Genomic DNA, 16,616 nt, shown 5'->3' with positions numbered 1-16,616 from the left:
TCTTTGATATGGGGGTGAGGAAGTGCACACAAGAGAACGATATGCTCAGTGCCTGTTTAAAGCACCAAGGCCAGGTTTTGGGTGGTGCTAAAAACAAAGATCCTGTCTCAAGGCAGTAAGGTGGAGCTCTGCGGAGCAAGACACCCCACATCCTGCTCTGACCTCTGCATGGGTGGGCACGCACACAAATAGTACAACACCTAGGCCTGTTTCCTAGGCCTAGGCATTCCTATGGTTATATCAGTAAAACAGGATCATGACATGTTTAATTACATATATAGAAAACAGCTTGAACAGTGGCTTACAATCTGTATGAGAACACTTTTCAGGCCTTTAAGGTATGTTTAAATTGGTTTTGAAAAATTAGATTTAAGGGCTGGAGAGATAGCTCAGCTCTTCAGAGGTCTTGAGTTCAAATTCCAGCAACCACATGGTGGCTCACAACCATCTGTAATGGCATCTGATGCCCTCTTCTGGTGTCTGAAGGTAGTGCATAAGAACACTAGCTTCTTCAGAGGACCAGGTCTTTCATTCCAGCACTTGAGAGTCAAGGGCCTATGGATCTCATGATCAAGGCCAGCCCAATCGTCACAGAAAGTTGCAGGCCAACAAGAGTCGAATAGTGAGACTCTGTTTCAAGGAACCCAGTGAGCAGACTCAGTAAATATGCTTGCCACCAAGCCTGATGCCCCAAATTCAATCCCCAGAACCAACATGGTAGAGAACTGACATAATGTAAAAACAGCCAGAGAGCCAGCTTTGGAATTGGCATCAAGTAGGCAGATAGTCTTAAACTGGATTTTGTGGTAGTTCTAAAGTACATGGTGTTGGGATTTAATTTTCACCATTATTGTCTGTGACTTGAACTACAGGAACCCTCTGCATGCATTAAACTAGTATTGGCGTGCTAGATTAAGTGTTCTGCCACTTGAACACTCCAGACAACTTATTTTTAAATGGGTACTATCTTGGAATTCTCTGAAAGAGGACACTAATACTTGGTAATTGTAGCACCTTGAATCCACTACACAATAGTAAACATTCAAATTTCATGAGGGTCTCAAACCTTCACTTCTTTGGATAATCCACCTTCTATGTCTAGACCACAGAACTGGCCTGGGAACTAAGGGATTCTATGTGGCCAGCTGGTCTTTTTAACAATTCCACAAGTAGGGTTCACTAAATAGATAATAACCCTATCTTTGCCAGCCCAGTTAAGTGGAAGGAGAGAATTAAAGCCTTTCGGCAGTAGGAATTACACCTAAGGCCTCACACCTAACTTCTGAGCTACAGACCCCAATTAAACCCACCGAGACCAAGAGTTATTAATCCTCTATAATCCATTTTCCTCAAGAAAAAGCCAATTCTAAAATTTTTTCCAGTCAAAAGCACTTGCCAGATTTTTCCAGATTGTTTAAATCAAACCTACTGGCCAAACTCAGATCTACCTGCCACTTTCTCCTCCAAGCTGGATTAAAAGATCCATTCATGGATCTTAAGATCTCAGTATACTGGTTGAATAGAAGTATTTCAGATTGATAAATATAAACAAAGCAACTTGACTTTATTTGGCTGTTAACATTTACATCAACGAAATCACTGGGTTCTGAAAGCCCAGTACAGTTGACAAGTGTGGGTGTCTGCATGAAAATGCATCCCCTACCCCCCATAGGTGTAACTGTTTGTAGAGGACTGGAGTTGTACATCTGGTGGTAGGCTTCTGACTCTAACCATCGGGGACTGTGAGTTCCCAAATGAAATGCTTTTATAAATTGCCTTGGTCATATTTTGTCACAGCAACAACAAAAAAATAAAACAAGTAAAATTTCCGAACAGTGCTATGTCCACAACTTTGAAATAGGCCACTTGTCAGGAATCCCAATGAGTTTATTTATTTATTTATTTTTTTCGGAGCTGGGGATCGAACCCAGGGCCTTGCGCTTCGCTTCCTAGGCAAGCGCTCTACCGCTGAGCTAAATCCCCAACCCGAGTTTATTTTTAATGTGTAAAATAAATTCATTGGAGAAGAAATCCAGATGATTCCAAGACAAACCTACAACCAAAACAAGAACCTGTCTCATGCTAGGTGTGGTAAAATGCACATTGAATCCCAGCACTGGGGAGGAAGAGACTAAGTTTTCCAGGCCAGCCAGGACCAGCTTCAAAGTTACAATCTGTTGCCTTTTTCTTCACGCATCTGCAAAGCCCTACAAAGCTCCACAAAGCTTCCAAACCAAAAGGAAATGTTTTGCCTAGTGCCTGTGGTGGCCTAAGGTACAAACTGAATGGTGATTCATAGACCACGAGTTACAGGCTTAGAACCCTAACTACACAGATGTCAAAGTTTACAGTCTGAGTGACAGGAGTTCAAAGCTGGCCTGATCTTAATGAGATCAAGTCAAAACGGTTGATGGTACAAGACTGGGCTCAAGCCCCAGCATCAGAGGTGAGAGATAGGACAAACCTTTACACTATGAAAAATAAACTATTAAAACACTTTAATTGTAAGTTTACTTTTATGATATATATAAAATGCTTGTTTCATGTATAAAGCACAGACACAGTACATAGTGTTATCTATATTAAAATTTATTGGGGTGCTATTAGGGGAAAAGGTTTCTGGGGGGTTGGATAATGGAAAAAGCTTGAACACTTGGTCACATGCATTTCCCCTCACCACCAATCGTTATGCTGAGCAAAATATGTGGCATTTTGGTATCTGCAAATTTTGTAAGAGCAGAATATTTCTAGGACAATAATCCCAGAGTAAGGTGACACTTATCAATGCTAAATACACACAGTACAGTATCTAAGACACTGAAGGCCTTAGAAACTGACACCAAGTTAGGAATTCAGTCAACAGTTTCCCAATCATGATTCAGAGTACAATTTTAACATCTCTATTAGGAATTACATATTGGAGGCCATAGGTTGGCATTTAAACTTAAAATGAGAATAATTTCATAAATCTCGTTCTTTACACTGTACTAACAGGTGCCTTACCCATGTGCTATTATATTAAGTAAACACTACTGTGTATAAAGGGGGGAAAAGATCAATGATCAAAGATCATAATGTAGTTCTGGAAGACTCCACACTCTGACTATACACAGTATATAATAAAGGGTGAGTTTCAAACGGCGGTAACATGCAAGGATAAGGTTGTAGAAATGCAATGTAGTTTTAGCTACATTGGAATCTGTGAGGTGTTTAGTTTTCGAGTTCTAAGGACAAATTGTTACTAATCCTTATACAGTTGACATTTGAAAGCACAACATACAGCACACCATTAGGGACCAATGGGGTTTATGAGGGGAATAAAAAGACTGATCTATAAAACCTAAATGTAAGGATGGACTTTATTTTAAAAAAAATCTTTTTAGGACTACAAATTACAAAGGAAGCAGATCACTACACAGAATCTAATGAATACATTTGCCTGTGCATAAAACTTTATCAAAGTCATTCATTTTACAAATTCACCCCACCCGCCAATGTTTTCACTATAATGCTCTTAAGGTTACTATACCTTTATTTCAAATTATATTACATGTTATTCTCAAGATAGACTTTAAATACCAAATTCTTGGCTTCTAAGAATGGCACCTTCAAAATGGGCAATTTCCACTCAAGTCTCTGGTGGCATTATTCTTACTATTTTCTTTTACCAATTAAAAAAAAGTTCAAAATGTTCACTTTCAGCCTTTGCCAAAAGGTGGCTACATCTTCCCCTACCAACTATAAATGGATAGCAAAAAGAAAAGCAACGAAGGCAGCCATTAAAATAGATTAATCAATTGAAGTATTTGGCTCACGGCAATTAAAAAAATGGCAACTAGGGTGAGTTACTAGGTGCTTGTATATAGCAGAATGAGGCCAGGCCCAGACAACTGGATGGCGGACTGCTAATGACTGTCCTTCGCCTTCACAAAAGAAAATGGAGTCATGTCCAGATCCTGTTAGAACACACTCACCCAAAACACTCCCAACAATCTCATGGGTTAGTGACAAGACATTTCCTTGACTCGCTCCTTGTGGGAACGCTTTCTAAGAGTCTAGCTGTATCCTGGGGTAGAACGTTTGTATGAGAAGTAGCTACTGTTCTACCTGAAAAGATGCAAATGAACCTAGAAGGCTCTGGAAAAAGGCTCAGCTTCCTTCTTCCTACCTCTGCCATGTGTAGTTCTCAAACTCAAGTTTGCTTGCTCTCCATGGCTTTACTAAGGATGAAACCCAGAAATCAACAACATCTGGAGTTAAAAATATAAGAAAATGCTCACAAATAACCAACGTCAGGATTCATGTTAAGGATTCAATCATCTGCAGGATTTTCACTGATGAACAGGGCTCTGGACACACTGAGTTATCACACAAATCATTGCCTTTTGAGACTTTGGATACTTTTACAGTTTAATTTGCAAACAGAATCTTTTTGTAACAAATTATTTTTAACCAAATCATATCTTGAAAACTGTTTATATAGAAACCCAGGGAATAAGGTGAAGTGCTCACTGCACTGCGGAGGGCCTTACATCACATTATTACAGTAGAAAATACAGGAGGTAGAGGGAACTGAAGACCAGTGCAGCGCCAGCTTCCGTTCCACGGCTCCTGCAGCTCCTTACACACGGTTCAGGAACCAAACCCAACCTTCCCAGTAACCAGAAAACAGTTAAAATAAAAACTGCATGAAAGCCCTTATATCATGCTTGATATAGGGAGGTAGGAAGATGTAAGAACCAGGACACATGAGACATGACATTTATCTACAACTCCTGTTTGCTTTACTGAGGATGTTGTTTCAAAATTCAGTCACCTTCTTCAGCTTCCGACTCAGATTCTAGAAAAGAGTTTGAAAATAGTCAACATCTTGCTTCAGGAAGCCATTTACCATTATTTGAAACTTTAAAATCATTTCAGAATTTGACTAATATCAACTGAGAACAAGTTATATATCTCAAAACTTCTAATTTCTCTAGTGTTTAGTGTAAGATACCATAATGAAGCCAGCATATAACCAGAGTTTGATCACTGATATAAGGAGAGTTGTTCTCCATAGTCCATGGCACTCACACCCATACACACAACACTAAATTACAATGACTGATGTCTAGCTTCCCCTCTTGTGAAAAAGAGATGACCATGGATAATATAAACAACATTTACAGGGGCTGGAGAGATGGCTCAGTGGTTAAGAGCACTGGCTGCTCTTCCAGAGGTCCTGAGTTCAATTCCCAGCAACCACATGGTGGCTTAGAGCCATCTGTAATAGGATCTGATCCTCTCTTCTGCTGTGTCTGAAGAGAACGGAGTGTAGTTACAAAATAAACACCCCCCCCCCCACAGTAGCAGAAGGAAGAAATGTGAAGATTAATCTGTGTCACGCTCAAACCCATTTCCAGTAATTGATTCTAGCAGTTGGGAGGCAAGCCATTCAACACAAACCACATGCCACCACCCAACTTCCATCAAAGAAAGACTTACCCTCCTCAGCATTTTTGAGCCATTCTACAAACTTCTTCATTTGCTCAAGGAAGACACTTTTCCCCTTTGCAACATGTGCGTCTTTATACCACTTCAGAATGGGCTCTTCACTCAGGACCTCAGCTACAAACAACAGTCATTTATATTAGCAAGTTTGAACATAACCAATCTACAGAACCACACACAGGTACAAATGCCTAACCTGGCACTTGGATTGTTTTTCTGTGGGGTAATGGCAGGGTAGGCAGAGATAGGGTCTCGCTTATGGAGTTAACTTGGATTTACCTCGTGAATAAGGTTCACAGATGTTCAAATAGCAATGTACCCAATTACAAACACCCAATTCTGCTGGGTGTAGGGAAGCATGCCTTTGACACTTTGGAGGTGGAGGCAGAGGCATGTAGATCTTGAGTAGCAGATCAGCCTGGCTCCAAGTTCTAGGACAGTCAACACAAGTGATAGGCAGACTCAAAAACTAACAACTGCCCCTTCAGCCACAGGACTTCACTTTGTGAATAGAGGGAGCCCTCCTTATTTATTCCCAGTATTTTACACAACTTTCACAGAACTAATGATTTACCCACCTTTATAAAAGAGCACCACTATTTTCTGGAAGGCTTTCATGAAGTGAATGTTGTCATAGCAATACTCCTGAATCTTCAGTAACAGAGTCAGCTCAGACTGACCTTGAGTAGTGAAGGCAGCAAGTAGAGGGCTGTATTGCTTTGAAAAGAAAAATGACTTATAATCACCCATTATAAATCTCCCACAATAGTAACACCTTTACCGCTGTCATCACCTCATTGGAAATTAGGAATAAAAAATGATGGAGCAGAAAAATTTAAGATCTACTTCAGTGGAATAAGTAAAGATTTATTTATTTCATGTATGTCAGTACACTGTCACTGTCTTCAGACACACCAGAAGAGGGCATCGGATCCCATTACAGATGGTTGTGAGCCACCATGTGGTTGCTGGGAGTTGAACTCAGGACCTCTGGAAGAACAGTCAGTGCTCTTAACCACTGAGCCATCTCTCCAGCCACTCCCCCACCCCCATTTTCTAACATTCCCTCAGCAGTATCAAATCAGACTTAAATTACTTTTAAACACGTTATTAGTTCTAATTTATGACCCAAATAAGTCCAAGTAAGCCTTAAAAACATCAACATGAAGTAACAGGTAAATCGTGCCCAGCACCACAAATGTGGTAAATCCTTAGAGCAATGGTTCCTAACCTTCCTAATGCTGCAACCCTTTAATGTATGTTGTGGTGACCCCCAAATCATAGTTATTTTTGTTGCTACTTCACAACTGTAATGTTGCTGTTGTAAATCATAATGTAAGTATCTGTATTTTTTGATGATCTTAAGAGACAAATCCTGTGAGAGAGTCATTTGGCCCCAAAGGGATCACAACCCACAGGTTGAGAACCTTAGACAAATATCCTCTCAGTTCACACAGCCCACCTCGAGTGTGACAGCGTCACAGCCCCAATACCTTCAAGTGCTTGATGGCTTGTTCTGCTACAAGCTCCTCCTTCTTGTTCCACTCCACGGTGCTCATCACACTTGACCACACAATCCCAATGACCACTGGTTCTGGGATGTTGTTTTTCTTCATCTCCTCCTTGACATATAAAATTATCTGCAAAACAATCCATACTTAGTAACAAGATATTTTTAATTCTTTACACAGTAAATTTAGACATTTTACAAAAGCGAAAAATGCTTTTCCAACCAGGTGTATAAATAAGCTAATTCCAGCACTCACTCCTGAGGCAAAGGCAGGTGGTCCTGGGTTTGAGGCCAACCAGAGCTTTATAGTGAGTCCATGTCTGAAATAAGCAGGCAAGCAAACCAACTAACCAACCTTTCCTACTGGAACAAACTTCACCAGTACCACACAGAACAGAATAGCTCTGCCACAGGTCAGAGCCTTGAAATCTCAATCTATTTTATACACAAACTGGATCTGGCAGGTGAGACGGCTCAGCAAACAGAAATCTTCAAAGTTATTATCTCTGGGTACCAATAAAACTTTAAGTATATGAAGAGGGCTAAAGGAAACCCAGTTCTATAATTATTAATCCAGGCTGAGAGAATTCTGAATGAACAAAAAAACATCTATGTAAAAAAACATAGGCATATAAAGATGGCTTAAAGGGGACCAGATGGACAGCTCAGCAGTTAAGAGCACCAGCTACTCTTTCAAGACTTAATCACTTCAATTCCAAGGGTTCTTCCTCTGACCTCCTCAGACACCAGGAGCGCGCACACACGTGGTACACATTCATGTGTGCAGGAGAAACAGACATACACATTAAAGAAAGAGGTCTACACAGAGCAGCTTACGTCTTTGAAGGGGTCACCGCGGGACATCTGCTCCTGAAGCTCCTTCTGGAGCTCCTTCCGAGCCCCAATGGTCTGCTGGTTGCGGACATACTCTGAAAGCTCTTTCAAGCCTGCCTCAGTGAAATACTTAGTGAAGTGCTCAACACTCTGTTTATTGGCAGGGAACAGCTCCATCAGTCTGTTGTCCATGCTGACTTTCCGAAGACTTGCAGCAACTGCATTGATGTCTTTCTCATTTATCCATGATTTAAAGAGCTTTACAGCAAAAGCTGCTGAAACCCCTGTAAAACAGAGTTGCTTGTCTAACAGACATACATTCCTCAGTTTCTTCAAACCCACCCAAACCCCACCTTTCCTGTGTCAATGAGACCATTTCACCCCAACTCCCCTATTCTGTCACTGGCTACTGGCCTAGTAGCAGTTGAAAATTTATATGATAACCTGATATTCTGCGCCCGAAGTAGTCACCACCAAAGGAACACTCAAGTTCCTCCCCAACTCCAAGCAGGCGCTAACATCCATCCACACACCCCACAGAAACACGGAACCAAACGCTAATTACCTTCTTTAACCAAATTCTCATTATAAAGGCTGTTAAGAATGGATGCATTGAGGGTTCCATTAGCCAGAAGGACCCCAGTCAACATGGCGAGCTTGTTCCTCTCCGACTCTGAAAATCCCTTCAGGAAGAGCAGTAACTGTAAAAGTAAACAGGGTTAAAAGAGCACTTGCACTGTGTTAGGAGAAGCAGTGAAACAACATATCCAGCTAAGGCCCAATCATTAACATTTCTATCTCTATCGTAAGTCAATGATCTTGGGCCAATCTGTGTCTTGGTTTCATTACATATTACATGTGAATGATAAAACTTGCCCTTCAGTTTTTATAATACTGAAAAGCTAGAACAAAGCCTGATACTTAAATTCTGTCAGCCTTTGTGCTGCTGCATCACCCATTTATGAAATATTTGGCAGTAGGGAGTAAAATACAAGTAACCTCTTTAGCACCTTACACTCCGACCCTACATCATCCATCTTAGGAGGGTCTCTCGATCTTTAACTGCCATTTTTTTTCAATACAACACTAAATGACAATGTGTAAAGTTTTAAATATTTCAGAAGAGTAACTGCTATACTCTCCAAATGGTATTTCAATAAGAGCCTATTTAAATGTCTAACACTATGTCCAATCTGTGGCTGCTAGAGGCTGAACGCTGGGTCTTGCGTAGGCTAAGTAAACGCCCTACCCAATGCCCCCTCATACCTTTTTAACTTCATCTTCAAAACCTTTCTCCAGGTATTTGTAGCGCCTGATTAACTTGTTAAAAACCTAGAAGAAGATTAAAGTCATTCCTAGAACCAAAAAGGACTCTATACTGTAAAATCTCATCACACCTCAAATATATAAACACTTAACAGCCACTTCTTAGTAACTTCTATCACTACAGCTAACCTAAGACTAATTAATAATTGCTCAAGTAACAGTAAGATCACAAAATACAACTATACTTTTTTGTCTACAACTATACGTAAGACACCAAATTTCAGGGTTGGACACATTAGATTCTTTGCTTATGCTTACAAGTAGTAAGCATATAACCACAAAGCCGACTGTGGCAATAGAGCAGTCCGCACCAGGAAGGCTGAGGCACAAGGGCTTCTCAAGTTCAAGCCTAAGGAACCAAGCAAGTTCCAGGCCAGCCTGGATCAATACATTCATCTTTTTCTTCAAAATAAAAAGAATTGCTTAATATAGCAATCACAAGAAAACTAACATTTTTTAGACATAGTCTCCCTATAAATAGATCCCTGTAAATAGTCCAAGTCTACCTCAAATCATCTAGCCTGTCTCCTGAGTATTGGAGTTCCAGGCATGAGTTACCCTGTCCAGCTGAGTATCTGTGAGGAGGTGGGATGGTGAAAACTCAAACAGGCTTTAAAGTAGTATAGGCCTGCAGTGAACACACTATATACCCTAGGATGACCTTGTGATCTTCCTGCCTCAATTTTTCAATGGGATTATAGTCATGTGCTAACCAACCTGGCTTGCTTCCTTTCTTAGAGTAATTCCAGAGAAACAAGTCTAGGAACTAAGTGTTGACTGCCCAGTAGTCAACAGGGTAGTTAACAGGAGTTTGGTTCCCAGCAGTAACAGTGGCCGGCTCACAAGTGCCTGCTACTTATGGACTCAGGGAATCTGATGCCTTTAGTCTCTTGAGGACATCTGCATTCATATGCACATACACATAATTGTAAGAAACAATGTTTTTCAGAAAGAAAGAGTAAAAGCTGCGCATGCCGAGGCAGGCAGATCTGTGTCTACAAAGTGAGTTCCAAGGCAGCCTGTTAGACAGACAAACCTTGTCTCAAAACACTAACAAACCAACCAACCAAGAAACAAAAGCCACAGCAAATTTACTCCTGAACATACCATATTTCATCAAATAGATCTTCTACCTGTAACCTTTAAAAAGTAGAGCATCCCTCAGATATAGCTATATGGCAGTTTCGCTTACCTGAGCGAATGCTTGCATGGTCTCTAGGTCTTCTTGTGCTGCAAACACACAGACATCTGTGCGCATCATGTCATCTGCCAGTGTACCACCTGGGGCTGAGAAAGACTTCGGTAAATATGCAGTAACCTTCTTCTTAAATAGGTGGTCATGTCAGCCTTATCACATATTTGTAAGGATTTCCAATATAAAATAGTATGCTAACACTCTAAAATCCGAAAATCCAAACAGTCAGATGGCTCATTATGTACAAATAAAATGAAAAAATTTACACAGCAATCAAACAAGCACCCCTCCCCAGAGAGCATACTCGTGTTTGCTGCCAAGTCTACTGCTGAGCTTTGATCACATATATTTACTACGCACGCCCACATGTACACACACGCACATACGAAATAATTATAGACATCTTTAATGAAAGGAATGCAATGACCAACCATTCAACAGTGCCTAACAGGCTAGGTGGAGACATTCACATCTGATTTTGGTTATATTTAACTTTCCACACAGAAAGTAAATTTTAAACTTCCAAGGCGGTTGCATTGTGCTATCAATTCCTATTCTTTTAAAGAAGGATCTTGGCACTTAGCCCAGGCTGGCCTGCAACTTGTGATCCTTCTGAACACACTGAGATTAGAGTTATGTATATTGCCACCACAACTGACTCAAAACCCCAGTTTTCACATTATAACAATCATAACAATTGAGAAAGGCAGCTAAGACAAGAGGAATTCACAAGTCAAAGCTAGCCTGGGCTATATCCAAGTGAAACCCTATCTAAATAAATAAATAAATAAATGACTTCTTTCTGTATACTTAAAATAAAATTTCAGGGCTGGAGAGATGGCTCAGCAGTTAAAAACACTGACTGCTCTTCCAGAGGTCCGAATTCAATTCCCAGCAACCACATGGTGCCTCTTGACCATCTGTAATGGGATCCTATACCCCTTCCGGTATGTCTGAAGACAGCTACAGTTTACTCATATACATAAAATAAATCTTTAAGAAGAAAAATATATTCCTTTAGTAAAGTACTTAAAAAATTGAAGGTCTGAAGGGCTCAAGAGACTGCTGTGTGGTAAGAGCCCTGGAGTCAACGCCTAGGTAGTTCACAGCTGTCCACAATCCCAGCTCCAAGGCAGCTGAGGCTACCACAGGAACTGACACTCCAACAGAAGTGAATGCACGCAAAACAAAAATACATTTTTTAAGGCCCCATCCTCCTGTTGGGTCTGTCAAAAGCACACATTCTGGCTTCTCCATTATCTCTGTATATCACTTCCCTAAATTAGGTCCACAAAACCCAGATACTCACCCAGCATTCCGCCAGCCACCAGAATGTCAAAGAGTGTTTCTGCATAGCGGCGGTAGTCAAGTTTTGCTCCAGAAGCATCAAGAAACTTAGCTACTGCTTCCAAATCAGTACCAGTTTCAGTTAAGCCTTGAATAATACAGTCTTGAAACTGAGTAGGGTCAAACCTCTCTTTTTCATCTGAAGAGAGAGAGAAAAAAAAGTAGTTTCAAGAAGCTTATCAAAAATGGCACAAACCAGCAAATATGATAAGCTAACCAAATTACTGAGTTTCGTTTAATTCAATAGCTGGAAAAAGGCAAGTACCCAAGATTCAGAGTAAGTATGACAGGAGAAAGATTAAACACACCCAGTGTCTCCCACAGGATGACCTACCTGGTCAAGAACTATATGGCTGCTCCACTTTCCAAGCTCAATGTGCTAGGATTTCCTGCTTCTACTGCAACCAGACTGCTCTAAGGAACCTATATCAGCCATAATGGCACAAGCCTTTAACCCCAGCACTAGAAAGGCAGAGGCAGGTGGATTCTGAATTCTAGAGTCTGGTCTACAATAGTGATATCCTGTCTCAAAAGCAAATAAAGAGTATGTAACACTAACCTTTTTATACCAGGTATACTTTATTCCTCTAAAAATTTGCACACTGCCTTTCTTTTTCTGAGCATGGTCACGCAGGCACCTTCCCTGCCTTGGACTGATTTTAGAACTTAGTCTCCCATATGCTGTACAAGCTACTGAGCTAGGGGCAGGCTAGTCGGCCCTATCAGGTTGATACAATGTCTTCCTAACTTGTATCCATCTTATTAAGACAGTCTCTCACTGAGGCTAGAACTCACTTTGACTGTCTGGCCATCCAGTTCCAGAGACCCTCAGTCATTCTGGAGTCAGCCACAGGCAGCAGTCACTATGCCCGGCTTGATGTGGATACCAGGTCTCCATGCTTGTATGGCAAGCACTTCTTAGCCGTCTCTTCAGTCCCTTTGTTTTTAGACAGGGTCTCATTGGCTACAGGGTAGCCTAAAACAAACCTGCATTTTTGAACCTTCACTTCCTATATCTTAAGCTTTAGAAATGCTTTATACATGTCGAACAAGCACTCTATTGACCTATACCCCCAGCCCTGTCTTTCTTTCTTTTGGCTTATTGAGACAGGGTTCTGGAACTCACTATGTAATCAGGTCAGTCTTGAACTCAGGATCCTCTGCCTTTGCCTGCTGGGTGCTGCAATTAAAGGTGTGTGCCACCACTGCCCAGATCAACAGTTTTTGAGACAAGGTTTTGCTATGTAGCTATGTCCATACTACTCTTAAGGTTTTAGGGGATCTTTCCCTTTTTCTTTCATGCGTCCGTAACACTTTAGCTTTTCCTTTAATCCTAGCACTTGGGAGGCAGAGTTAGGAGGATCTGTGAGCCTGAGTCCAGCCTGGTCTACACATTGAGTTCCAGGACAGTCAGAGCTATGCAGACACCCTGCTTCAAAACAAACAAAACCCACCCAGCTGAAATCATCATCTCCATTATATCCTTTGTGCAACTAGCTACTTTCCTCTTTAAATAGTATACACCTACATGTGTCTGCCTGGAGCCTGGGGAAACCAGAAGAGGGCACTGTATCCCCTGGAACTGGAGTTATAAGAAGATGGGACCTGACTAATATAGGTGCTAGGAATCACCCAGATCATCCACAGGGGGAGCAAGGCTAAAACCAGTCATTTTCACTATTCCCTTTCAAAATAACACGCATCCCCAAAAGTACTAAATAATGCAAAGCAGAAGGCACTTATTATCAGCCTCTACTGAATTATCAGGCCTCTCCCATGCCCCAGGCCTTTTGTTTACTGGTGGTACGGGGGATGAACCCAGGGCATCCCACACGCTAGGCAATGCTCTGCCACTGACACGCACTCCAGCTTTTCCATGACTTAACTCGCCAATTTAGGGCAAATGATATCTGAATTTTCACGTTTGTCAGCAAAGACTATATGATTCTTTACTCCTTTTTATACACTGTAAGAGTGAAAATTATTTTTTTTCAAGATTCTCTTGGTTTTACTGAAAAGTCCTGTCTTCAAAACTCCTCAGCGGGGTTGAGGATTTAGCTCAGTGGTAGAGCACTTGCCTAGGAAGCGCAAGGCCCTGGGTTTGGTTCCCAGCTCCAAAAAAAAGAACCAAAAAAACAAAAAAAAAATAACAAAAAAACAAAAAAAAAAAACAAACAAAAACAAAAAAAACAAAACAAAAAAAAACCCTCCTCAGCTCCAGGTAACTCAGAACCAGGCCACGAGTGATCCTTTTTTGTTACTGGGGGAGGCAATTAAAGACAGGGTTTTTTGTATCCTAGGCTGGTCCAGTTATTAATGGTGGCTCTTCTGTGCTGGATTACAGTAGGATGCCACACTACATGGCAGGGACCACCTTTATCTGGATTTAAGGAAGTGATAACTCCCAGATGCTAACAATAAAAGTTATACCATCAATTTTACCAAGACAATGCTAGGGAATCTACAAACTCAAAGGACACATGGTTTTCTTCATTACTGACACTGCTGTAGTTTAAGAAAATTAATGGGCTAAATCTATGCCTGCAAAGACTGGAATAAAAGTACACTTTGGGGACTGGGGATTTAGCTCAGTGGTAGAGCGCTTACCTAGGAAGCGCAAGGCCCTGGGTTCGGTCCCCAGCTCCGAAAAAAAGAACCAAAAAAAAAAAAAAAGTACACTTTGGTGTCCCCAACAGGGAGACAGACCTTGGAGAACACACAAAGATGCTGTCACATATATGTCAAACTTTCTGTGAAAGGTAGGAAACAAGAATCAACCTTAAAACCCATAGTTAGCCCACTCTCCATTTCCTCAAAATCACTCAACAGGTTAACGTGCATTTTTTGGGCCTATGTAACCCCAGCTGGTCTGGAATTCACTAAGTAGACCTCCATTTAGGGACCTCTCCACTGCGAGAATTAAAGGCATATGCTACCATGCCTGACCAATGTTGTGTTTTCAAAGAATACCATTTAAACTTTCTTTTTTTGTTGTTGGTTTCTTAAAGACAGGGTTTGTGTAGTCCTGGCTATCCTGGAACTCAGAGCTCTGCCAGCCTCTGACAGAATCCTAAATTCAACCCCCAGATTGGGTTGCCAACAGGAACTCACGCCTTTAATCCTAGCATGTTAGTCTGTTAAAATCTGCCCCCCCCCATTTTCCAAGACCTAGACCATGTTAGACACTCTGAGTCCCTTTCACATACCTCCACAAAGTCTAGGTGAAATTAGTGATTTTAGCAGTGTTCCCCTCTTTTAGCCTTCTCTGTTCAAATTCTCCTTAAAAACTATGAGCTTAAAGTCACAGCTTTTATCTTAGCCACTAGTTTCCACACTAAAAAAAAAATGAAAATTTGAGAAAGCAGTAGAAAACACTGTTCATCTGAAACAGTAGTTAAATAGAAACTCAAGTTTCTGCAATTTTCTCATGAGGGGATAGTGATATATGCAGCTGACTGAGAGAAACCAAGAGAAGTGTCTGAAAGCTTAAAGGAGATTTACAAATATTTACCTCTTTTTCTGGTTTTAAAACGCTGGCCTGATAGCGTTGGTTTTTGCTGCTTTTGATTATTCATAAAAGACACCCTAGAGAAAAGGGAAAGAAGGCCTTAATAGCACCTGTGCCAGTAATATTAACTTTTGAAACAAAGTATCAAACCCTAAATCAAAATTACAACTAAAGCAAATCCAGCACTTTCTCAGTTAACAGGCAATAGAGCTTGGTGGCAGAAGTTTCCTTCTAAAAGAACCCCTTGATGACAGTGCTGGAACTACACCTAGATATGGCATTTTAGTAACTCCCTGCCTGGTGGCAAATGTCCTATCACTAACTTAACTGTTCGGTCCCTTTCAGTCCCTTCTACACTGCTCTTTGCAACCCCCACTTTTTCTATGTAACCCGAACTTAGAGGACTGCCGCGGTCACGAGCTATCTGTCAAAGCTCCTAAACAGCATCAACGCTGCCCTCACTCCAAAGTGGCCTCAAGAACCGCTGAGATCGCTTGCACCCTTCCAAGATGCAAAACTGAGAGCTGGCCGCAAACGCTACAGCCCAAGCCGCCTCCTCCCCGGGCACGTGTCTCCACATCCACACCCTTTCCCGTGCCTCCCGCCTCGCAGGGCTGGGGCGGCGGGCCCAAGAGCGCCGTGGGCCCTTCTCCACCGACCCTGTCGCCTGCGGTGGTGGCCGCCGCGCCGAGCGGACCACAGGCGCCGAGGCGCTGCGCGCCGGGGCCCCCGCCGCCCCGTACATCCGCCCGCCCTCCCGCGAAAGCAGCGGCGGAGGCGGCGGCCGCGGCGGTGGTGGCGGCGGCTGCGCCCCGCCCGCCGAACCCCCCACGCGTACATCACCCAACAGAGGCCGCGGCGGCTTTGTTACCCAGGCCGGCCGGGGCGCACACGGGGCGCGCCGCCACCCCGGCGCCCCGCGGCCTCGCCCGCCCTCCAGAGCGGCGGCCCCGGCCACGAATCCAGGCCCTGGGTCCCTCCGGCCCCTCCGAACCGCACCGCCACCCTCGCCCTCCGCCAGGCCACGGCGCGCCGCTGCCCCCCGGCGCTGCGCCGCGCTCGCCTCACCGAATTTAAGGCGAAGAGAAAAGAGCCAGAAATTCCCGAGCTGGCGGCAACTGCGGCGCTGTCTCCTCTGCGACCGGAACTAACGCGAGCAGCAGGAGAGGAAGAGGCGCCACCCCCGCCCCGGAGCCCTGCTATCGCGAGATTTCTACCCTGCGCCAGTTCGCACCCTCCCAGCCGGGGCCTCGGGGTGGCAGCTCAGGGGCACGGACGAGCACAGCGGGTGGTAGGCATCTCATCCCGCTCTAAAGCCCCAGGCTACCCTGACTCTTGTACCGGGGTAGTCCGTCCCCCTTCCGCCGCAGCATCGTTCGGCCTCCCCCTTCGGGGCGGAGGTGGAA

At 42.9% G+C, this 16,616-nt stretch overlaps 1 protein-coding gene across 3 annotated transcripts; it reads right to left on the bottom strand.

The window, feature by feature from the left end:
• Positions 1–2,568: 2,568 nt before the first annotated feature.
• Bzw1 (basic leucine zipper and W2 domains 1) lies at positions 2,569–16,365 on the bottom strand. 3 transcript variants are annotated; one of them, XM_006245000.5, is made up of 11 exons: positions 15,870–16,008; positions 15,214–15,287; positions 11,665–11,841; positions 10,353–10,447; positions 9,101–9,166; positions 8,400–8,535; positions 7,838–8,118; positions 6,984–7,130; positions 6,069–6,207; positions 5,485–5,607; positions 2,569–4,840 (listed from the first exon to the last, which is right to left on the bottom strand). In XM_006245000.5, the coding sequence occupies exons 1-11, from the start codon at positions 15,953–15,955 to the stop codon at positions 4,809–4,811; spliced, it is 1,356 nt and encodes a 451-aa protein (XP_006245062.2). In that variant the 5' UTR covers positions 15,956–16,008; the 3' UTR covers positions 2,569–4,808. The 3 variants fall into 3 exon arrangements, with proteins under 3 accessions (XP_006245062.2, XP_017452005.1, NP_942084.1); NM_198789.2 differs by lacking the exon at positions 15,870–16,008 and adding an exon at positions 16,279–16,365 and having other exon boundaries at positions 4,389–4,840; XM_017596516.1 differs by lacking the exons at positions 15,214–15,287; positions 15,870–16,008 and having other exon boundaries at positions 10,442–10,447; positions 11,665–11,742.
• Positions 16,366–16,616: the final 251 nt, after the last annotated feature.

This window comes from Rattus norvegicus, chromosome 9 (assembly GCF_036323735.1).
Source record: "Rattus norvegicus strain BN/NHsdMcwi chromosome 9, GRCr8, whole genome shotgun sequence".
Taxonomy (NCBI): domain Eukaryota; kingdom Metazoa; phylum Chordata; class Mammalia; order Rodentia; family Muridae; genus Rattus; species Rattus norvegicus.
The sequence above is the reverse complement of the archived record's forward strand: the minus strand, read 5'-3'. Positions and strand labels throughout refer to the sequence as shown.

Excerpts from the sequence above, each read along its gene's own strand:
- Bzw1 (XM_006245000.5), bottom strand. The coding sequence starts at position 15,955 with ATGTACGGGGCGGCGGGGGCCCCGGCGCGCAGCGCCTCGGCGCCTGTG. Across the intron at positions 8,536-9,100 it reads TTGAAGATGAAGTTAAAAAG|TTACTGCTCTTCCTGAAGGG; the intron begins GTATGAGGGGGC and ends TTACTTTTACAG. Across the intron at positions 5,608-6,068 it reads AGTGGTGCTCTTTTATAAAG|CTGAGGTCCTGAGTGAAGAG; the intron begins GTGGGTAAATCA and ends TGTTGTTTGTAG.